The sequence below is a fragment of the Callospermophilus lateralis genome, chromosome 17 (assembly GCF_048772815.1).
Source record: "Callospermophilus lateralis isolate mCalLat2 chromosome 17, mCalLat2.hap1, whole genome shotgun sequence".
NCBI classification, from domain to species: domain Eukaryota; kingdom Metazoa; phylum Chordata; class Mammalia; order Rodentia; family Sciuridae; genus Callospermophilus; species Callospermophilus lateralis.
Genome location: NC_135321.1, coordinates 70,147,475 through 70,170,907, shown reverse-complemented (window position 1 = coordinate 70,170,907; position 23,433 = coordinate 70,147,475). Strand labels below are relative to the sequence as shown.

The 23,433-nt window shown below is 45.5% G+C and overlaps 1 protein-coding gene across 1 annotated transcript in view; it reads right to left on the bottom strand.

Annotated features, from left to right (window-relative positions):
• Habp4 (hyaluronan binding protein 4) overlaps positions 1 to 22,174 on the bottom strand; it is a 34,117-nt gene extending 11,943 nt beyond the window's left edge. The window contains exons 1-5 of the mRNA XM_076836769.2: positions 21,726 to 22,174; positions 16,858 to 17,020; positions 9,697 to 9,858; positions 9,419 to 9,487; positions 5,594 to 5,677 (exon numbers count right to left, since the gene is read on the bottom strand). Coding sequence (XP_076692884.2) covers positions 5,594 to 5,677; positions 9,419 to 9,487; positions 9,697 to 9,858; positions 16,858 to 17,020; positions 21,726 to 22,086 — 839 coding nt within the window. The 5' untranslated portion in view covers positions 22,087 to 22,174. The remainder of the gene's footprint in view (positions 1 to 5,593; positions 5,678 to 9,418; positions 9,488 to 9,696; positions 9,859 to 16,857; positions 17,021 to 21,725) is intronic.
• Between the last annotated feature and the right edge of the window lie 1,259 nt (positions 22,175 to 23,433).

Below are 23,433 nucleotides of genomic sequence, written 5' to 3'. Positions count from 1 at the left end.
AAGCATGCAATGGAGGAAGGATAGCATCTTCAACAAATGGTGTTGGGAAAACTGGAAATCCTTATGTAACAAAATGAAACTGAATCCCCTCCTCTCGCCATGCACAAAAGTTAACTCAAAATGGATCAAGGAGCTTGATATCAAATCAGAGACTCTGCGTCTGATAGAAGAAAAAGTTGGCTCCGATCTACATATTGTGGGGTCGGGCTCCAAATTCCTTAATAGGACACCCATAGCACAAAAGTTAATAACAAGAATCAACAAATGGGACTTACTTAAACTAAAAAGTTTCTTTCTTAGCAAGAGAAACAATAAGAGAGGTAAATAGGGAGCCTACATCATAGGAACAAATTTTTGCTCCTCACACTTCAGATAGAGCCCTAATATCCAGAGTATACAAAGAACTCAAAAAATTAGACAATAATATAACAAATAACCCAATCAACAAATGGGCCAAGGTCCTGAACAGACACTTCTCAGAGGAGGACATACAATCAATCAACAAGTACATGAAAAAATGCTCACCATCTCTAGCAGTCAGAGAAATGCAAATCAAAACCACCCTAAGATACCACCTCACTCCAGTAAGATTGGCAGCCATTATGAAGTCAAACAACAACAAGTGCTGGCGAGGATGTGGGGAAAAGGGTACTCTTGTACATTGCTGGTGGGACTGCAAATTGGTGTGGCCAATTTGGAAAGCAGTTTGGAGATTCCTGGGAAAGCTGGGAATGGAACCACCATTTGACCCAGCTATTGCCCTTCTTGGACTATTCCCTGAAGACCTTAAAAGAGCATACTACAGGGATACTGCCACATCGATGTTCATAGCAGCACAATTCACAATAGCTAGACTGTGGAACCAACCCAGATGCCCTTCAATGGATGAATGGATAAAAAAAATGTGGCATTTATACACCATGGAGTATTACACAGCACTAAAAAATGACAAAATCATGGAATTTGCAGGAAAATGGATGGCACTAGAGCAGATTATGCTAAGTGAAGCTAGCCAATCCCTAAAAAACAAATACCAAAATGTCTTCTTTGATATAATGAGAGCAACTAAGAACAGAGCAGGGAGGAAGAGCAGGAAAAAAGATTAACATTAAACAGAGACATGAGGTGGGAGGGAAAGTGAGAGAAAAGGGAAATTGCATGGAAATGGAGGGAGACCCTCATTGCTATACAAAATGACATATAAGAGGTTTTGAGGGGAATGGGAAAATAAACAAGGAGAGAAATGAATTACAGTAGATGGGGTAGAGAGAGAAGATGGGAGGGGAGGGGAGGGGGGATAGTAGAGGATAGGAAAGGTAGCAGAATACAACAGTTACTAATAGGGCATTATGTAAAAATGTGGATGTGTAACCGATGTGATTCTGCAATCTGTATTTGGGGTAAAAATGGGAGTTCATAACTCACTTGAATCTAATGTATGAAATATGATATGTCAAGAGCTTTGTAATATTTTGAACAACCAATAAAAAAAATGCAAAGTCAATACAAACCCAGAAAAACAGAAACTTCTGGGGACTCTTCAACTCACTGTAAGAAGCTAGCATTAACTAGATACCAAAATCAGGAAAACATGCTATTAGAAAGAAAGCTCTATAGACAGTGTGTTTCACAACGTTTCAGCCAAATTTTAGGAAACCAAACCCAAGGAAACATGGGAAAGAGAAGACGACGGGGCTCCCTCAGGAATGCAGGACTGATGTGACCCTGACGTCTCAGGTCGGGTGTGGCAGTGCCCGCCTAGGAGTCCAGCAACTAGGGAGCCGAGGTGGGAGAACCACTTGAGCCAGGAGTTCAAGGCTGGCCTGGGCGACACAGCGAGACCGTCTCAAAGAAAAAAAAAAGCCCCACTAATGGATCAAATCAGCAAGTTTTTGTTTTTTGTGGTGCTGGGGATTGAACTCGGGGTATTATGCATGTAAGGCAAGCACTCTACCAACTGAGTTATAGCCCCAGACCTTCAAATTAGCAAGTTGTAAAAGAAAACCACTTAATAATCTCAACAGATACAGAAAAAAAAAAAAAACACACTTTAAAAATTCAACATTTATTCCTAACAAACTCCCAGTAAACTAAGTACTATGAAATCTTCTTAATCTTTGTTTGCTTGTTTTTTGGTACCAGGGATTGAACTCAGGGTCACTCGACCACTGAGCCACATCCCCAGCCCTATTTTGTATTTTACTTAGAGACAGGGTCTCTAAATAAAAGTTGCTTGGCACCTCACTGTTGCTGAGGCTGGCTTTGAACTCAACGATCCTCCTGTCTCAGCCTCCTGAGCCATTAGGATTGCAGGCGTGCACCACCGTGCCCAGCTAAAATGTAATTTTTTAATGGTAGCGATAATGAATGCTTTTCTCCTAAGCTCACTCACAGGCAAAGATGTCTCCTCTCAACATTCCAGTGGGAGTCAATAAGACAAGAGGAGGAAGCAAAAGGCATAAAATCAGAAAGAATATTAACATGGTGTGTGCAGACAATACAATCATCTACACAGAAAATCCAGTAGAAGCTGCAGATTAGTGGAAAGAATAAGGAGTTAAGCCTGTAGGATACAAAGTTGGTACACAAAAATCATTTTTAAAAACATGCTAGCAAAAGATAAATAAAAGACATATAGATCAACAGAAAACAATTCAGAGTTCAGGAAAAAGCCTCATATTTGGTCAACTGATCTTTTATATTTTTAAGACAGGGGTGCCAAAGACAATTCAAAGGAGGAAAAAATCTGTCCAACAGCGGTGCCAGGACAACTGGATGCCACATGCAAAAGAGGGAGCTGGAGCCCTGCCGCACGCTGTAGAGAGAGAGTGTGAAACTCCACGGTCCAGGCCCGGGCCTTCCTGACCTGGAGTGAGCGGTGGCTTCTTCCTGTGTCACCAAAAGCACAGGCAAAGAAAAAATCAAGACATCATCGTTAACATTTTAAAATTTTGTGCTGCAAAGGACACCTTCAAGAAAGTGAAAAGAAAACCCATGGGATGGGAGAGGAAATTGACAGATCATGTATCTGATAAGGGACTTGATCTAAGATTATCTGACAAAGGATTATGAATCCTAACATAAGACCCAACTAAAAGCCAGGCGAGGATCTGAATAGATATTTTTACAAAGAAGATACACAAAGAGCCAATAAGATGTGCCACATCGTTGGCCATCAGAGAAATGCCAATGAGTCAGACCAGGGCAGCCCACTAGGATGGCCAGAATCGGAGACGCCCACGTGCTGGTGGGAACATGCAAAGATGAGAGCTCAGGCGCATCGCAGGGGCTGGGGAACATGTGGTCACTTTGGGAAACAGAAATTGAAACGTAGAGTGAAGCAGTTGAGCCAGAAATTTTACTCTTGAATGTATACCAAGAAAAATCAACACATGTCCACGTCAAGACATCCTGAGAGTGGACAGCAGCATCGGTCACTAGTAGCCAAGACAGAGAAGACCTCGACGTCTAACAAGTGACGAACAGATAAGCAAAATACAGCACATTTGTAAAGGTCTTATTTGGCAAGTAAAAGAAACAAAATACTGACACATGTCACCAGGGCAAGGGAGCCTGATACCCCCAAGGAATTAGGGGGATGAAAGGAGTCAGGCTGGACAGGCAGGGGTGTCTTCTGGGCAGGATCACAGTGACCTGAAATGTCCACAGGGGACAGACTAGGACACCAAGCACATCGGGCCAACTCTCAGTGGATACTGGGACAATGAAATGTCTTGGGACGAGATGGGGTGACAGGTGTGTCACACTGTGGCAGTATATGTCATGAGGACTATGCACTGATCAGCAAGTACTGAACGAACATGTTTTATCTCACGATGTTTATGTATCTGTCTATTCCAGCTCTGTCCACTGAGCGCCCTAAGGATCATCAAAAGCCTAGGAGTGGCTCCTAATTAAGGCTGCCTTCCTAAAAATGATACGCTGATGGCAAATGACCACTGAAAAGATGCTCAACATGGTCAGTCATCAGGGACAGGCAAATTAAAACCACAATGGTCAAAAGTTATAAAAGCTGACCCTGCCATGTACTGGCAAGGACACAAAAGAACTAATCTCTCATTTATTGTCGGTGGGAAAATGATAACGATGCAACCATGCTGGGAAGAGTTTGGCAGTTTCCTACAAAGGTCATCATCCACCTGCCACCTAGAGTCCCCCGCTGCACCTCCAGGTATTCATCCAGAAGAAACTAAGGCGGGGCTGGGGCTGGGCTCAGCGGTGGAGCCCCTGCCTAGCACTGAGAGGCCCTGGGTTCCATCCTCAGCACCACATAAAAATAAATAAATAAAACAAAGGTATCGTGTCCATCTACAGCTAAACCATAAAAACAAAAAAAGGAATGAAGGCAGACGTCACAAGTGACTTGTCTACACCAATGTCTGCACTAGTTTTTATAACAAAGACTGGAAGCAACACAAACCACCACCACCTGATCACACAGGGACAGGTGTGTCTGAGTGACAGCACAGGCTCGGCCACGGGGACACTGAGGCACAGGCTGGCCACAGGGAGAGACACGAGCGCAGCAGCGCAGACAAGTCTCAGAGTCCAAGCTGTCCAGACGCACTGAAGCAGAATCATGACAACTGCAAACTAATGCGTAGTGACAGAGAGCAGAGGGCGGGAGAGAAGTGACGGGAACACAGGACACTCCGGGAGGATGTATACTTTGGTGTTGATTCAACCAAGTAGTTTTTAAAAAAGTTTTTGAGATAATCAGGGAGACTGATGCGCTGCCCTGCTATGAACGGTGCTCAGGAAGCATGGGAACTTCTGGATGGTGTGAGGCCCCCCGACATCACGTCCCGAGCGGTCATGAATGACGTGTGGCATCTTGGGGGTCTAAGTGGAGGGGGAGGAGGTAGGCACGCCCTGGAATGGCTATGATCTGACAAGGCTTTAAGCAGAACAAATTACAGGGACCTTCCTTACTTGCTTTATATAAACTTTCCCATCATTTTTATGCAGAGCTAAAAGTAAAGAAATATTAAGGGTCATAAATCTTCATTAGGCAGCTTGTGACAGAACTAAGAAATCAGAACTGGACGCTATAAATTTGGGGATTCTTTCATAACTAAGAAAACCTAATAAAAGTTAATAAATTCCAGAAGGTTCAGTCAGTAAGAACAGATTTTGTATTGAGACAACACAGGAAACCCAGGTTTTTTTGTTTGAAATTTAGTTCATATCTAAAGAACTGGATCCAAGCAGCACAAGGCACGTAAACGCAACCTTGAAGTGACCCAGGCACCTCAAGCAAAGCAGGTGGGACTCAGAGCCTGTGCCAGGTGACACCCTCCACAGAGAACCAGCCAGGCCCGCACTGGAGGACACAGCGGTAGGTGCCCTTGGCACCTTCTCCTGGTGACTTGCAGGTCCACAAGCCATGCCACGTACGGCAAGGTCACCAAGGACAGGCTCCTCAGCCTCGTGCCCTAAAAGACGTGTGACGACATTCTGTGACACGCGCTCCCTTGAGTAAATGAACAAGGCCAGCCCTCTGTGATGGGACGAGGCCAGACTCTCAAGGAAATGGGCCTGTGGCCCAAAGGGAGGGAGAAGAAGCCCCTACTTGGCTGGAGACTCCTCTTCGGGGAGGCCCTGGGACTCCTGCATCGCCGCCGTCTCCTCCATCGGGGCAGCCAGCTCCGCGTCACTGAAAAACAGCAAGAGCCCTCTGTTCACAGGGTACAGGCACACGTCGCTCTCTGTATCTGAGACAGAGACACAAGCTCATGTCCTTTTGCTCGAGGGCGCACTCTTCAAGAAGCTACACACACAGGCCTCCACGCCCAAACCAAAGAAGGAACGTCTGAATCGCTTATCCATGTAAATGACTTGCAAAATGGCTAAAGTTCTTTGGCAAAAAGGATTCTGTGAATGATCTAAAATTTTAAAAAACATAAATTATTAGGAAAAAATATTCAGAACTCTTTTTTTCTTGAATTGGGGATTGAACCTAGGTTTGCTTAACCTCTGAGCCACCTCCCCAGGCCTTTTTATTCTTTATTTAGAGGCAGGGCCTCCCTAAGTTGCTGAGGCTGGCTTGGAACTCGAAATCCTCCTGCCTCGGCTGTTGCACCACTACACCCACTAAAACTCGTATTTTCCATTTATTAAATGGAGCCATAAGAATTCTGAAACTGTAAGTATTAAATGATTTATTAAACATAAGATTATTCCATATCAAACTATTTGGAAATGCTAACAAGGTGAGACAGATCCCACAAGCTGAGCAGGTGTGACTACAGACAGACCGTGACAACTGCTCTGGAAACAGCACTGTGCAACCTGGCTTTCTACGCCGTTCCCTCCAGATGCACCCGTGAGGGAAAATAGCTTGGGTTTCAATTCACATCTTGTCTGAACATTAATCCTATCTGAGCATTATTTTTAAAAGCCCCAGCAAAAGAAAATTCGCTTTCAGTAAACTGCTATAACTGCATGTCCATTAGAAGTATTTTACAGTCTACAGACAGAACCCAGGTTTCTTTTTTTTTTTAATCCTACCGCAGGGAAAAAAGTTTCATGGGGGCTTTAAAAGTTTAAGTTAAGGGGCTGGGGCTGCGACTCAGTGGTGGAGCGCTTGTCTGGCATGTGTGAGGCAGTGGGTTCCATTCTCAGCACCACATATAAATAAATGAATAAATAGAAGTATTGTCCATTTACAACTAAATATATACCAATCAAATAAGTATAAAAATAAATAAGTTACATAAGTTGAATTGTAATAATAGATTATTTCAATTTAAATAATTTTTAAATTCTAAGCTCCAAGCAATTATGATCAAGTTTTAAAACCTGTTTTTTAAAATTTGATTGATTATCTTTTACTTTTAAAAAACAAAAAAGGATCCTAAATGAAATGCTGGGGAGGGGCACAGCAGTGGTCTGCTCGTAGAGGTTGCTTCAGGAACCCACAGCTACATATCACAACCCGGGGGTCCCCTGACTTAAGCATCCAGTAGCCCTAAGGCCCACCAGCAGCTGCAGGGCTCAAGGACAACTTTCTCTTTATTCCCTTGGCCACAGAACAAACCAAGGGGATAAAAAAAAAAAAAAAACAGGTTTACTGGCAGTTTATAAAATTAAAGATCATAAAAAGGTTTCAAAGATAAAGGGAAGAAAAAGTAGAAATAATACCAAAACCAGACTCTGTAAAAATCAGCATTTCTTCAACTTAAGCAATTATAATTTTGTGGAAAAGAAAAATCACAGGTCTCCCCCTTGTGTTGACCTAAATTATTTTATGAATAAACAAACCTAATGTGCCTATAGCTCTTATGGAACCATCTGACCAAAACTACAAAACAAGTTTCAAAATCAGCTACAATTTATTTTGACAAATAATATTTTTTTCTTAAAAGTAAATTGCCAAGCTGGGTATGGTGGCACATGCCTGTGATCCCAGTGACTCAGGAAACTGAGGCAGGAGGGTCACGAGTTCAAAGCCAGCCTCAGCAATTTACCAAGACCTGTCTCAAAATAAAACATAAAAAGGACTAGGGATGTGGATTACTGGTTAAGTGCCCCTGGATTCGATCCCTGGTACCAAAACAAAACCAAAAAATCACCAATGTTGAATTCAGTACAAGAAAGATACAGCCCAGGGCCCACACCTGCACTGGAACTTCGTTACACTAGGCAGGAATGCCTGTTTGTGCATAATGTTTCACAGAAGGACGGAACCGACCTAGCTCAAATTCAGTCGACTCCACACTTAGACGAATGTTACTCGACAGCCATGTAATGCAGTCTTTGTAAAGCAGCCAGGTGCGTTAGTGCACTCCTGTCATCCCAGCAGCTCAAGAGGCTGAGGCAGGAGGATGTCGAGTTCAAAGCCAGCCTCAGCAAAAGCGAGGCCCTAAGCAACTCAGTGAGACCCTGTCTCTAAATAAAATACAAAATAGGGCTGAGGATGTGGCTCAGTGGTCGAGTGCCCCTGAGTTCAATCCCTGGTATCCCCCCCTCAAAAAAAAAAAAAAAAAAAACAGTTGGAAGGCAGCATTACAGACAATTAACAATTGTTATACTTTTTAATTGCTACATATGGAAAAAAAAACATTTTCAGCAAATCCATTTTCGCACTATTAAACTGTCGAAGAGAACCAGTAACGTTGGAAATGGCTCAGTCGCTGCAGTTTGAAAGCATCTCCTCTTTGATTCTACTCACTGCTGCTGGCATCTACCACTGGCCAGCGTAAGTGACTTTAAGGTGGTAGGTAAATTAGATGACTTGGAAGGTGCTTGGGTTCCATAGAATCTCAGTGACAGATCTTTTAATTTTGGTTGATTTAGCTTTAAAACACGTTTTTAAAAACACAAGACAGTGATTCAAGAAAAATGAGTTCAGGTAAAAGGAAGAAAAGCAGAACAGGTGCCCCCCAGCCTGCAGGCATCTGGAAAGCTAGCCAGCAACACTACCCTGCGACACAGCACCTCCCTCCTCCTCGCCCTCTGCTGGCACCAGGATGGCAAAACCAAGCACCCACCCGACCCAGTAAAACTGGCACAGACCCAAGGCAACATGCGCCTCAGGAGAAACCTGTGATTGAGCTTCAACCTGCAAATGATTTTACAAACGAAAATACAATATCAAGGATCTACAGGGTCTCTGGAAGGTCACAGAAAAACACGGAATATGCAGGAATTCCAAGAGCTGGTGAGATATGCACATATACCGCTACATGTGCACCAGCAAACACAGGGTCATCTGTCATGAAGTTGTCTGGCTAGACTATGATAAAGTAACAGATCTTTAAGAGCAGTTTCACACCTAAATACGAAACATCAAACATGTTTTTTTTTAATATTTATTTTTTAGTTTTCAGTGGACACAACATCTTTATTTTATTTGTACGTGCTGCTGAGGATCGAACCCAGTGCCCCGCGCCTGCCAGGCAAGCGCACTACCACTTGGAGCCACATCCCCAGCCCTGGCAAACATGTTTTAAAAGTTATCTCCTGTGGGCTTAGTGGTGCTCACTTATAATTCCAGCAGCTCAGGAGGCTGAGGCAGGAGGATCACTAGTTCAAAGCCAGCCTCAGCAACTTAATAAGGCCCTAAGAACTCAGTGAGACCCTGTCTCTAAATAAAATATTTAAAAAAGGGCTGGGGATGTGGCTCAGTGGTTAAGTGCCCCTGGATTCAATCCCCAGTTCCAAAAAAAAAGTTACCTTGGTTTAATTCCAGGATTCGGTACGCACACACACACACACACACACACACACACAAGCTGTCTCACTAAAACAAAGCCTAGAATCAGTCTCTACTTAAAGACATGTAGTATGAAGCACAAGAGGACTTCATTCTCAAAGAAAACTTTAAAAAGCAAAGGAAGATCCCTAAGTCCCCATCTAAATGGAGGCTCCCTGAGGGCACACGTCTGCAACTCACCTGCCGTCTCTACCGGATGCCCAGGTGCGGACTCCACACCCACCTGTGCTGCCTTCAGTCCTGAGAGCCCTGGAGGAAGAAAGGATATCCCCTAAGCTGGAAGCTGTCTCCAGTCAAGGTCCAAGTCACAGAAGGCCGACTGTCACAGATGTGCCAGAGTCAGCTTCCCACAAGAGCCCACAGGACACTAGCGGAAGCCAACTGAGCGCTACCACACAGCGCTCACCCACGCTCCCGCTGCCAGTGCCGCGCAGGGAGGGGCATTCAGGGAGACTCACGTTTTGTCACTCCCAGCGAATCTTTCAGAATCCCGCTTCCCTCTCTGGTCAAGGGTGTCGACAGCTCGGCTCCCAGAACCACCTCTGCCCCTGCTCCGCATGCCCCCTCTTGGGCCGCCGCGTCCTCTCGGAGGTCTGTCTCGGTCAAACCTGTCAACTGGTCTGGAAGACATGGGTTCAGTACAACCTGCAGAACTGGACTGAAGGTCTAAAACCTGTTTGAGAAAACAATCCCAGAAGGACATCCTGGCTCCGGTACGCTGGAAAGGACGGTGGCTGGCATAAAATGCCATCCTGTCTTCACTGTGTGCCCACCACACCTGGGGTCCTTCTGAAGACCTCACGTGTGGAATTTCACAAGCAAATCTAAGATGTACACCCGAAGAGAGTGACGCCGAGCAGGCAGGTGACTGGCTCAAGGCAAGGTCACACAGAGCTGCTGAGTGGGGGTCAGTGCAGACCCCAGACAGGTCTCGAACTCACTGCGCAGGGCGTCCTGGTCCCTAAGGAGACTCTAAGGCTCCGTCCTGTCCCCGTGCTGGTCTCCGCTTACTGATCTCATCCAGTAAGACAAATGGCCGACTCTACATCATGCCCCCCCAGATCTCCCTCGCCCACAGCCAGTGGGTGGCACGGGCATGGAGCACACTTGGACCCTGTCGTGCTTCCTGAACTTCCAAGGCCAGCGGAGCCCTGTGTGCTAGACCCCATCGTCTCCGTCTGGCTTAACTCCGTGTGCCATTTCCCTCTGACCTTTCTGGATTCCTCTCCCAAACTGTCCTTGAAAAAATCGTTTCTTTAACATTAGTCACCCAAATGTGGCACCAAGTCCTGCGTTCCTCCGACCCCCTCCACTTCTCAGTGCAGCCACTTCCAGGTCACACCCCGCTGTGAGCACAGAAGCGCGCCCCGCACTCTTTGGCTTAGCCACCGCGTGCCACTCCCTTCCTGCTCACAGCCTCCGTGACTTCACCGATGCCACCGGCCTGTCTCACGTGGGCCTCCCCGATTCCACAAGGCCAGCTGCCTCCTGGACATCTCCAGCTGGACATCTCCTGCCCAGCAGAGACGTGACCTGTGCTGACCCTGGCTCCTGCCACAGTCCCTAACGCACAGGTAAGAGAACCCATGCCACTCCTCCACTCCCTCCTGCCACCCGCCAACACCCGCCCTCCTCCGCCAGACCTGAGGCTCCCGCAGGAAAGGACCACATCTTTTTTGTTGTTATAAAGGTTAATAAGTTTTTTTTTTAATTTTGTTTTTTATTATTAAATGTGGTGTCTTTATTTATTTTTAATTTTTAAATATATTTATTTATTTTTATGTGGTGCTGAGGATCGAACCCAGTGCCTCACACACCCAGTGCCTCACATGTGCGAGGAAAGCGCTCTACTGCTGAGCTATAACCCCAGCCCCTATTTTTAACATTTTCATACAATTTTTTTATCTGTTCTTTTTAGTTACACATGACAGTAGAGTATGTTTTGACATATCATACTTGCATGGAGTACAACTTCCCATTCTTTATTTTTAATATTCTTTTAGTTATAGATGGACACAATATCTTTATTTATTTACTTATTTTTATATGGTGCTGAGGATGGAACCCAGAGCCTCAAACGTGTGAGGCAAGCTCTCTGCCACTGAGCCCCAGCCCAGCCCAGACTCACCATTCTTGTGGTTGGACATGAGTAGAGTTTCACTGGTCCTGTACGCACAGATGAACACAGGAGAGTGGTGTCCGATTCATTCCCCTGTCTTTCCGGTTCCCATCCCCCAAGTTTTAAATTTTTAATTAGGATTTTTAAAACATTTAAAGCAACAACAAACTACTTGTCCTGGCATCAAGCAACCTATTGGTGTTAGTAACTTAAATACCTGCACTAGCAGCCTACTTTCATGGATAAAATATTACATTAAAAAGCCACTAGAAAGGCTGAAGCTCAGTGGTAGAGAGCTTACCTTGGCCCTGGGTTCAATCCTCAGCACCACATAAAAATGAATAAACAAAATAAAGATATTGTGTTCATCTATAACTAAAAAATTAAAATAAAAAAAAGCCATTAGAGCCAGGTTCAGTGGCTGACACCTCAGGAAGCTGAAGCAGTAGGATCGCAAGTTCAAAGCCAGCCACAGCAACTTAGCAAGATCCTGTCTTAAAAAAACAACTAGAATAAAAAGTAAATAAATAAAAAGAGCTCGGGATGTGGCTCAGTGTAACCTGGGTTCAATCCCCATACCAAAAAAAAAAATAAAAGTCACTATATGGTAGTGGGTAAAATAATCAAAACTCACAATTTTCCTTACTCAAAAAGAAGAAGAAACACAGAAGTATCAACTGTTACTTTTATGCCAATCTCTCACAAGAAACAGGATCCTACATCTAACTCTCCACGTTGGCTTCTGGGTCTGCACCTCCCCCACCCCAAGCCAAATCTTAAGTAGAAATCTTTATAAAACCTGATTCTAAACTACAGTCAGTGTCTCAAGAAGGGTTCTAAAACAGTAACAAAAGAAAGTAAAAGTGAATCCTTAGCCAGGAAGTTCAAAAGCCAATAAAAAGAAAAAAGTCTACCCCCAAATTAAGAGGAGACGAAGAGCGAAAGCATACATGGAGAGCATATGGTGGAATCGGGTCTGACTCACAGACATCCACAAACCATACCAGCACCCCAAACCCTTTAAAATAAGAGTGATTGAGCCGGGTGCAGTGTGCACGCCTATAATCCAAACTGCTCGGGAGGCTAAGGCAGGAGAATCACAAGTTCAAAGCAGACTAAGCAATTTAGCGAGATCACATCTCTAAATAAATAAATTTGAAAAAGGGCTGGGGATATGTTAAAAAAAATACCTGGATTATCTCAGTTATTTTGTTACAGTAAGGGAAAGCTGGCTAACACACCTAATGAGACATGAGTACCAGTTTTACAGATAAAGAGACTGAAGTTCATGGAGGGTGAATGATCAGTTAGTGTTTAATGGCACAGGGGTTCAGTATGGAAGGTGGAAAAGGTCTGGAATGTACTTAATGCAACAGAATGGGACGTCGGGGTGAATTTTATGGGTATACTGTACCACATCTTTTTTTCTTAAGCTTATTTAGGGGAGGAAAGGTAGTAAACATCTGAGTAGTGGCTCTTTCACAACTGGAACTGACTTCAAATGACTAGCAGTAAAGGAAGAGCGAAAATATATCCAGACAGTGGCAGACACATTTCTTAATAGTCTATATTCTAAGAGTTCAATTAAGGTTTTTTGGAGCCTAAGGAAGAATTCCTACTGCATTGGAAACCACAGTTGTACTCCCAGATATTACGTGTGCCATGTGACGGAGCTCAGCTCAGGCGCTCAGACACACTGGGAGTCAGTCCCGGAACTGCTCATGGTGAGACTCCCGGGGGAAATGCGCTGTCTCGGCAGAAAAAAACACGCGCCACCTGCCACCACCAGCACACGCACTGCTGAAAATCTGGGTCCTGTTTCCTCATCTACAAATCGAGAGGGCTGACTTTAGATAGGCTTTCAAGACTAGCAAGGTTCCAAAATTACTTTTTTGTTTGTTTTAATATTTTTTAGTTGTTGATGGACCTTCATTTTGTTTATTTATATGTGGTGCTGAGAACAGAACCCAGTGCCTCACACGTGCTAGGCAAGCACTGTGCCATTGAGCCCAACTCCAGTCCCAAGGTTCCATAATTCTGTCCAATAAACATGTATCATAGAAATTCCAGGTAATACTAGTTTTCGATATTAAATTAAGAAATCCAACTTTATTATGTTCATGTTTGGAGAAAATGCTGTGAATGCTCTCACATGACTGATGACAAACTGTCAGGCTAGAGGATGGTGATTTGTCACTTTCAACAGCTCTCCCACTGCACACATATTTTATTTGCCGTCACATGAACAACTGTCCCACCTTGTCCCACCTTGCACTGAAGCGTGAGGTAGGTCCTGACCTGGACACATGATGAGACCTGACAGCCTCTGCTACAGACTCCACGGGGCCCCGACCTCCAGGGCTCCATCTAGGGACCTGCTGACGTAGACCCTCAGCTGCTCGACGGGTCGATGGATTAGAAGGCAGAGGCCCGGACGCTGAGTAAAGGTCTAACGCTATGGAAGGGTTATATTACACAGCAAGCACAGAGCAGGGAAAAGTACTGACCAAGAAGAGAAGGCCGATGTGTCAAGAGGAAAAGAAAGAATATGGAATACTCAACGTACATGATTATCTTCTTAACATCAAAGTAGATCAGTACATAAGAGAGGAAGTGGGCTGAGGATGTGGCTCAGTGGTAAAGCACTCGTCTGGCATGTGCCAGGCCCTGGATTCGACCCCCAGCACCACGGTGGCGCAGGAAAATGGGCTAAAGTGCTAGGAGTAATCATATTAGGTGGCAAAATAGGTGGTTTTAATTCTCTTTATAATTTTCTTTTTTTTTTTTCCTGAATTGTCTAAAGTGACTATTTTTGTTAAAGATCTTATGGACTTTTATTAAGCAGAAGAGTATATTTTAAGAAACCAGGGAACATCTTTTCTGATATCACAGGACTTATGAAAAAATTCAAATTTCCTTGAAAGTAAAATGCCCTACATATTCCTAATAGGACATACAGGAAGAACACGCTATTTCCAAGTTCCTGCCAAAAGTGCACAACCTTGTCCCTGAGCAGCATCAGACAAACTGAAGTTTTGGGATGTGCTACACGAAGAACCGGCCCACAATCTTTGAAAATACAAAGTTCATAAAAGATAAAGGAAGACTAGGAGCTATTCCAGATTAAAGTCAATGACACACAATGTACACTCCTGGACTAGACCCTGAACCAGAAATATGTTCTCTTTGGCTAAAAGTACCTTGCTAGGAGAATTGGGGAAATTTGAGCAAAGTCTGTAGATTACATGATTTAGGGCATGAGATAACAGTACTCATGTATCAATGCTAATGAGTTTGATAACTGTATACCATGTGTTTTGGTTTGTTTTTGCAGTGCTGAGACTAGAGCCCAGGGTCCCATGCATGCCAAGCAAGTGCTCCACCACTGAGCCAAATCTTCAGCCTCTATGCCATTTTTTAGGAAATATACATAATTTAGGGACAAAGGGACAATAATATGCCTTTCTCTCAAATGATAAAGGAAAAAAGTGTGTGTGTGTGTGTGTGTGTGTGTGTGTATCTATGTGTATGCATGCGCATATCAATGTGCAGAGAAAGAATGAATGTGGTAAAAAGTTAATATGTGGGAATCTAGATGAAGGGCATATGGGAACTGTTCGTATAATTCTTGCAACTTTTCTGTAAATCAGAATTTTTTTTTTTTTTTTTAGGAAATGAGACATGGAAACCATGTGTATAGACAACTCATTTAAGAGTTTTTTTTTTTTTTTTAAGATAGATAGAGAGAGAGAGAGAGAATTTTTTAATATTTATTTTTTTTTTAGTTTTCGGCGGACACAACATCTTTGTTTGTATTTCGTGTTGAGGATCGAACCCAGGCTGCTTGCATGCCAGGCGAGCGCGCTACCGCTTGAGCCACATCCCCAGCACAATCTGAAAATATTTTAAAAGAAAGAATCCACGCTCCCATGTCCCACTTTACCTGTGAGTACTAGCTCACCTAGGCATCTTTTCAGGTCATACATAGAGATCTACTTTATCCTTTTTAAAGGCTGCATGCTCTTACCACCGAAAAGGAGGCGGCAAACAGGTTTGTGCATTTGAACTATAATTTCCTTATTTCCACAGAATAAATCTCTGATGTGAGGGGGAAAAAAATAAATGTTTCAAAAATTAAGTAGCTCAAGAGGCTTTTCATAGACAAGTAGACTGTGGCCATTCACAACAAATTTGAGTTATCAGCAAAAATAAAAAAAGGTCGCATATCAAGCCTTTCTGTCACTCTCTCCAGCCTGGTGGCCTCCACTGTCTCGCAGTGGCCCACACCTGTGATCCCAGCGGTTGGGAGGCTGAGGCAGGAGGATCTTGAATTCAGAGCCAGCCTCAGCAACTCAGCAAGGCCTCAGCAACTCAGCAAGACCCTATCACTATATAAAAAATAAAAAGGGTTGGGGATGTGGTCAGTGGTAAAGCACTCTTGGGTTCAAACCTCAGTATAAAAAGTAATTAAAAATTTAGGGGAAAAGACTGCATCTGAACTGAATAGATAATGGGCTTTTTTTCCTTGACATTATTCTCTAAAAAATACAGTAACTTTTAAAATTATATTGAACATTATGGGTGATCTAGAGCTGATTTAAAGTATACAAGGGGATGTGTGTAGGTTCACTGCAAATACTACACCCTTTAATAAAAGCAACCTTACTGTCTAGAGATTTTGGTGTCCTTGGGGATCCAGGAGCCAATCTCTGGGAGATACTGACAGATGAGTATATTTCCCTTTAAATGTGATTCACTGGTTTTCTCTGTTTTAACCTAAACTCTGTTAGGCACTTTAGGCAGCAAGCACTCACCTTACTAGGACCGAGAGCAAGACATACATAATTGCCACTCTGTACAGGTGGGGCTCGGACGCCTGTGTGCTGCCATCCTCAGGAATGACCCAAGAGTGCACCAGCCCGTGACCACCTTCTACCTCAGAGTACTCCCAAGAGAAGATACAGGGTCAGAGATCAGTATTACATGTCATATCAGGTTTTCCTTCAAACTTCATCACAAAAGCCTGTTGACTGCCCAGGGAGCTAGGAATTTGCTTAAATCTGTTTAGCAATGATAAATCAAAATCGTAATTATACCCCTAGCTCCAAATCAGCTCCCAAGCCTAGAACTGTAAAAGAAATTTTAACCAATTCAACACACTCCATGTAATTTCATAAGAGTGTTTTTCATAGTTACCAAAACCAGTTTCTGGGGGTGGGGGTTATGCTGGGACTGACCCCAGGACCTCCTTCATGATAGGCCATTACTCTACCACTGAGCCACCTCCCCAGCCAGCCCTTCCCTTTCCAGCAACTGACCCATCATTTCCTGAGCAATGATCTAAGGTCATCTGTGAGACCCATGGGAGATCCCCCACGTGTCACCTGATCTGATTCAGTTGCATTGACAAAATAACCCCAGGATGGCCACCACAGAAAGGCCAAGGGACGTTTCCTGAAGGTCCTTCCAGTCCCCACGCTGGGAGGGCCGCAGTACGTACTTTTCATCTGTAAACTTCTCGGCTGTGAAGTCCGCCTGCCTCTCGGTCTCATAGGGTCGGTATTCTCTGTAGGGCCTCCGCTCTGCTCTATCAAGCGTCACCTCTGTCCCCCGGCTGTCGTTCCATCCTTGCTGCTCCCCTCTCCTCGGAGCTCGCTTCTGGCCTGCAGCAGAAAATCAGGGCGCACAGTTGAACACAGCGCCCACCACAGCGCCTGCGCGGGAAGTGCAACAGGTACTTCTCATTTTCCTAGAAATCAAAGTCACCCCAAAGTCCTGCCAGCCTGGGAAATTTCTATGAACAAAAGGTGCTGATAACCACCGCCTAGAGTGGAGCCCACGAGGGGTTGAACCCAGGGCAACTTCACCACTGAGCCACACCACCAGCCCGTTGGTTCTTTATTTTGAGACAGGTTCTTGCTAAGTTGCCCAAGTTATGCTGGTGATTCTCCTGCCTCAGCCTCCCAAGGGGGTGGGATTACAGATGAGCAGCTCTGCACCTGGAGACGCTACTACTGTTTGATAAAACTTTACTACTGCTATGAATCATGCTTTCCCTTGTATTCTAGAAAGTATTAGATAAATAAACCACACAAGCCTCCTTATAATAATAGGCATCTCACAGCAACTCTGACACAGCTACTGCTTTGCTTCACTAAATAAACTATATTTCATAAAATCAACTTTACCAAAACATGATCATAGGCCCCATCCAAAATATTATAGGGGAAATATACTACATTCCAGATTGTACTTTCAGATTTCCAACTGCACATAGCCAAGGGCAACTACGGTTAATCACAGGCTACTAAGATTTTCATTTTTACACACTTTGGAGTGTTTTCAAAATAAAAACAGATTTTTCTGCTGACAGGATTTATACAGTTGCCACCACAGCTCTCAAGTATGAGCCCATCTGGTATTTCATCTCTCAGGAGCCAGAGAGCTCTCAGAGGGCATCCCTTCTGTGCACTCAAAGTCCAGCTGGCCCTGGGGCAGGGGGACAGGATACTGGGGCAGCTCTTGTCTTTCCCTCTCTTTCCTCTCCCTTTCTTACCCTCCTCTGGTTTTTTTTTAATTTTTTTTTTTAATATTTATTTTCTAGTTCTTGGTGGACACAACATCTTTGTTTGTCTGTGGTGCTGAGGATCGAACCCAGGCCGCACGCATGCCAGGCGAGCGCGCTACCACTTGAGCCAAATCTCCAGCCCCCTCCTCTGGTTTTGATGCTTTAAAATTTTTAACCAAAGTCTGTATTTGAAGTCACCTAATACTTGGTAAACACGTTGTGGAGAACTTTGTCACATAGTAGACCACTTTCCAGAATGATTATCTGCTGTGGCATGCATTCAAAAGGTCTTCTCTCAAACACGATGTACAATTTGTATTATGGTGACTTCGATTTTTCTTGGTAGAAATTACCCTTCACAATGATTCTATAGCCATTAAATATTATTCAAATTAATGGGTGTATTTTAACTAAATTCTCATCCCACTTAGATACACATTATAATTCTTGAGAAATATATGCATACACATATTGCATTTTCCACTAACATTCCCTACCTAAATTTTATGGTCTAGACACAAGTAAATATTATAAGATCTTATTTAAAGCAAAAATCATGTCTGTGACATCAGTAACACAAAACTGTGCCACTTACTACTTTTTTGGTACCAAGGACTGAAACCAGGAGCATTTAACTACTGAGCCACATCTCGCCACCCCCCAACTTTTGGTATTTTATTTAGAGACAGGGTCTTGCTGAGTTGCTTAGGGCCTCGCTAAGTTGGGGAGGCTGGCTTTGAACTCATGATCCTCCTGTCTCATCCTCCCAGCAATGCCACCACACCCAGCACATCTTACTACTTTATTTTTCTTAAGTGTAAAAAGTTGCATGACAGATCTAAGTGTAATCAGCTATGGTTTCAATATCCTAATACTAGAAATATTGAATCCAATTTGCATTCTGTAGTGAGGTCACAATCTAAGCTTGTGACATGGTTAGGATATGGGAAAGACGCTATCATAAACAGAGCATTAAGCTTTTATTGCAGAAACATACATTATCAAGAGATCAAAATTAGAACAACTGTTTGAAATTTAAGGGAGAAATTATCATTATGAATATCAACTAACAAATCGAAATGTAAAAGGTCTACCCAGGACCTGACAGACCTCAGCACATTTGTCAACAGCAATACTTTCCCCTAATTTGTTTTAGTTCAGCTTCAGATTCCCTATTTGCAACCTGTAGTTAAAAAAAAAAAAAAAAAAAAAAAAGAGGGGCTGGGGTTGTGGCTCAGTGGTAGAGCACTTGCCTGGTGTATATGATGCCCTGGGTTCAAGTCTCAGCACCCCTTAAATATAAAATAATGGTCTATTTACAACTGAAAATAGAAAAGAAAGGAAGAAAAACATCTCCCATCCAACTACAGAAGCATGTGGGTGTTTATTCCACCTACTTTCCACTTTCTCTAAGTTATTTTTTAACTATATCAATAAAATTTGGACTCTACCATCCAAAACTTAAAATATTACATTTATTACACATTTTATGATAGTCTCTTCCAACATTTCTGGATATAAATTGAAAACTGTTCAATACAATTGGTTACTTAATAAGATAGGATAATTTACCAATACCCTGAAAACATTCCATTCTCCCTCCGAAATGCAAAGAGGAAAAGATAACCAGCAAACATTTTTTCCCTGCCACTTCGTTCTAAGGGATCAAGAGTGCAACTGCACCTCGCTTGTCTTTCTGTGCTGGATCAGCAGCTTCAAGTAGGTACTGCAAACACTGCAATTTACCAGCCCTTTCCAATAAAAGGCTGGCACATGCATTTTGATTACTTATGTAAACCCAAGCCCACAGGAGAAACAGACCACAGTGAAATTTACATTAAGATTTACTATAAAATAAAGTTGAGCTTTGGCTCAAAGACCATTTTGAAAGACTAGGAAAAAGCAAAGCTTAAACAGCCTCTTGCGATTCAAGAACAAATTTACTGGGCAAGGTTTAGCCCAAGGGGTTATGCACATCACTAGACAGTCCAGGATACAAAAACCCAATGTTTCTCTAGGACAAATCTTACAACTTTCACAATTTTTTGAGATTAATAAATGTTTCTATTACATGTCAAACCTGTTTGATATTTATACTAAGCATTCCACCTGTAACATTCAAACAAAATTAAAATGTTGAGGGTAGAAAAGCTCAGTTCCTATTAATAACCAACGCTTGAGAGTGGCTAACACCCACTACAAATTTAGTACAGTAACTACATAAATGAAATTAATGAGATGTCTGCTCCTGAAATTACATATTCTTGAAAAATACCTACAATGATAAAATTCCATTCTAACCACAAAATCAACTAAAGATCTTTAATAAAGAGCTCAAAAGCCAGACTGCCTAGACTGAACAACTGACAGGAAAAAAAGCTATAAGCGTGTGTACTAGATTACAATGTCAAGCGAAAGAAGTAGGTTGCAACCCAGTTTCTATCATTTAAGTTTAGAAAAATATAGAAAACACTGTACATTTTTGCATATAAATTTATGCATATAAATGCACAGTGCTAACAGTAGGAAAAATTGGGGTTTCACTTAACCTCATACATTTTGCGACTTTGAATTTTTCATAATAAAAATACATTTTGAACTTTAAAAGGGCTAAAAATCAATACATTAAAAGCACTAACTGCAGTTTCACACTTCTTTTAGCATATTTTCATTTGTTAAAAAATACATTTAAAAAGCATGATCTTCCTCAATTCTGTTATTCCTATGAATCTAAATGAATTTGAGAAAAACATAGAGCGTAATACAAAACGTGCAGTATATTTGGTCTCACTGTTTTGATACGGTCAGACACTGCGGTATCCAATAGCATTTTTTTTTTTTTTTACAACTTTCAACATCTTTATTGTACTGACTTGATGATGCTCAAGCACGTTTCTGAACTTAACTTCTCACAAAGGTAAACATCACCTAGTTGCAAGCTCAAAGCCAGTAATTAGACCAGGAGCTTCTCCTGGGCTGGATGCACAATTGTTATCAGGAATATGCCAATTAAGCTGACTCTGTAACTCACTTCCAAGCACTCTTTCCGCAGGCCCACTACCTTATTTCAGGAGCACGGAGGACACAGGTGGAGGCCCGCCAACCCAGGCCCTGACGCAGTCCAAGTGAGACCTCGGGCTGCGGACAGCACCGCGCGAGCCGCGCGGGGCCGCTCCGGTCGCCCAGGGAGCGCACTTGCTCCTTCTGATCGGAAGGTTAAATGCGCTTTCCCTAAAGCAGCCTCGCGTCCACCACGAGTTACACATCCCACCAACACTCCAGGCGGCACTGGACCGCCGCACGAGCACCGGCAGAGGCGCAGAGCGCGCGGAGGCCGGGCCCCGCGGCAGCCCGCCACGGTCGCCCGGGGCCCCTCCGTCACAGAGCCGAGCCCGGCCACCGCGCGGCTCCCGTTCCATCCGCGAGGCCGGCGGCGCCCCCTCCTTCCCATCAGGCTTCTCCGCCGCTCCCGACCCGCAACCCGCAGCGGCTGGGCGGAGGGCGGCGGAGATCCTGCCGGCTCCAGCCCGCGGAGTGCCCGGTGCTCGCGCCCAACGCGCCCCAGCAACTTGGCCGGAGTTGCGCAGGCCCAGCTGCAGGATCCGCAGACCCTCTCCGCTCAGGGTCCGGAGAGCGCAGGAGGGACGTGAGCCCGACCCCTCGCCCAGCCTGCCCGCCCCGCGACCCTCACCCCCGCCCATCTCCGCCCGAGCCCCTTCCCCAGGGAACCCGTCTCACAGCGAGGCGATGACCCCTCACTCTCCTTCCTCCCTCGGGCGCCGGACCGGGCGGACGCCTACCGGGCTGCTGCGGGCCACCTCCGGGACTGTCCGGCGGCGCTCCAGCGAGGCTCTTGCGCTCCTTCTGCGACTCCCTGCGACCGCCCGCGCCGGGCCTGTGACCCGAGGCCCCAGCCGGGCTCTTTCCCCCGCGGCCACCGGCGGCCGCCGCCGCCGCCGCCGCCGCCGCCGCCGCCTCGTCGCGCTTCCTGCGCTGTAGCTGCTGCTGGCGCCGGCGCTCGGCCTCGCGCAGGATGTCGAACGGGTCCGACTCGTCGTCCAGCAGCTGATGGAAGCGGTTGGCCACTACGCAGCCGAAGCTCTCTTGCATCGCGGCGCTGGCGGCGGCCGCAGCCACAGGACTCCCCAGGGCGCCCTTCATGCCGCCGCGGCACTGCGGCCCGCCGCGGGCAGCCCACGCGCGCGAGACTCAGCGAAGCCGACGGCGAGGACCCATCCCGCTGCTGCCACCGCCCTCCCTGCCCTGCCCGGCCCTACCCTACCCGGCACGGCCCTGCCCGGCCCTCCGGGCCCCCGCCCGGCGTTGCCGCGGCCCGCCCCGCCCCATCGTCCTCCGACAACCAATCAGCGCGCGAAGACACGCCCCCTTCCCCATCCAATGCGCCCTGACGCCCAATCACCGGCCCGCGGCTGTCGCGTCACGCGACCTCTATGTCCCGCCCCCTCAGACTCGGAAGGGGGCGGGGCCGGGGCGGAGCTACCAGGGAGACCCGGGGCCGCGGTGCCGGCGGCTCGGACGCCGAGCGGGTCGTCGCTACGCGTTCCCTCCGGGACTGTCTCCGCGCTCATTACCAGCCACACGTCGTTGAAGGTGGCTATTCCTTTAGCCGTTTGGCGGCTACGTATTGAACTCGTACTGTGCGCCAGGGATGGTGTCGGAGGGATCCCACTCCGTGTTTTCCCGGACCTCAGGCTGTAGAGGGAAAGAAGGTGCGCTGGAGAGGAGGCAGGGTTCTTCACGGCGCAGGGACCTGGCCTGCAGGAGGCCTTCCCCTAGGAAGTGACGGTTAAGCTGAGAGTGACAGGGGCCAGGAGGGAGGCCAGTGCGGACGGCGGGGAGAGCGGCGGAGTTCAGCCGCGCTGGCCCAGAGTTTGGGCAGGGCCTTACCTGTTCCCTTGTGGGAGCGTGGGAAGCTAGTGGGAAGCAGGAGCCCATTTGCATTTGAAGAGGCCTCTAATGTGAAGGAATCCCATTGGAGGAAGGGGTCAAAAGGATGCAGGGAGGCCAGCAGAAGATGGTTGCTGAAGTCCGGGGAAGAAGTGACCATAACATCTCGGACTAGGGTGATGGCAGCGTAAGTGAAGAGAGTGAGTGGACTCAAGAGCTGTCCGGGAGCTTCTATCAGCCGGCCCTGGCGTCGCGCCTACGTGTATGCGCGATGGAGAAGAAGGAACGGGGTAGGAGGGCTATTTTTTCTGACTTGGGCCTTGGAATTGGGAGTACTAGTCACAAAGAAAGCGAACACTGGAAGAGAAAATCGTGAGTTCAGTCCTGGCCATGTTGAGGTTTGTGTGTGTGTGTGTGTTGAAATATTCAGTTAAGGCCTGGAGCTCAGAATGCTAAATTGGACTTCCTCCAGGAAATCTTACACAGGCACAGGTACTCTTGGCTGCCCATGCTACAGTCATTCTCTCCCTCTTACATTTTCTAATCTGTTCGGGTATCAGGTGGCTGTAGGCCCCAGGGGAAGTGGGGCTCCTTCCAGCT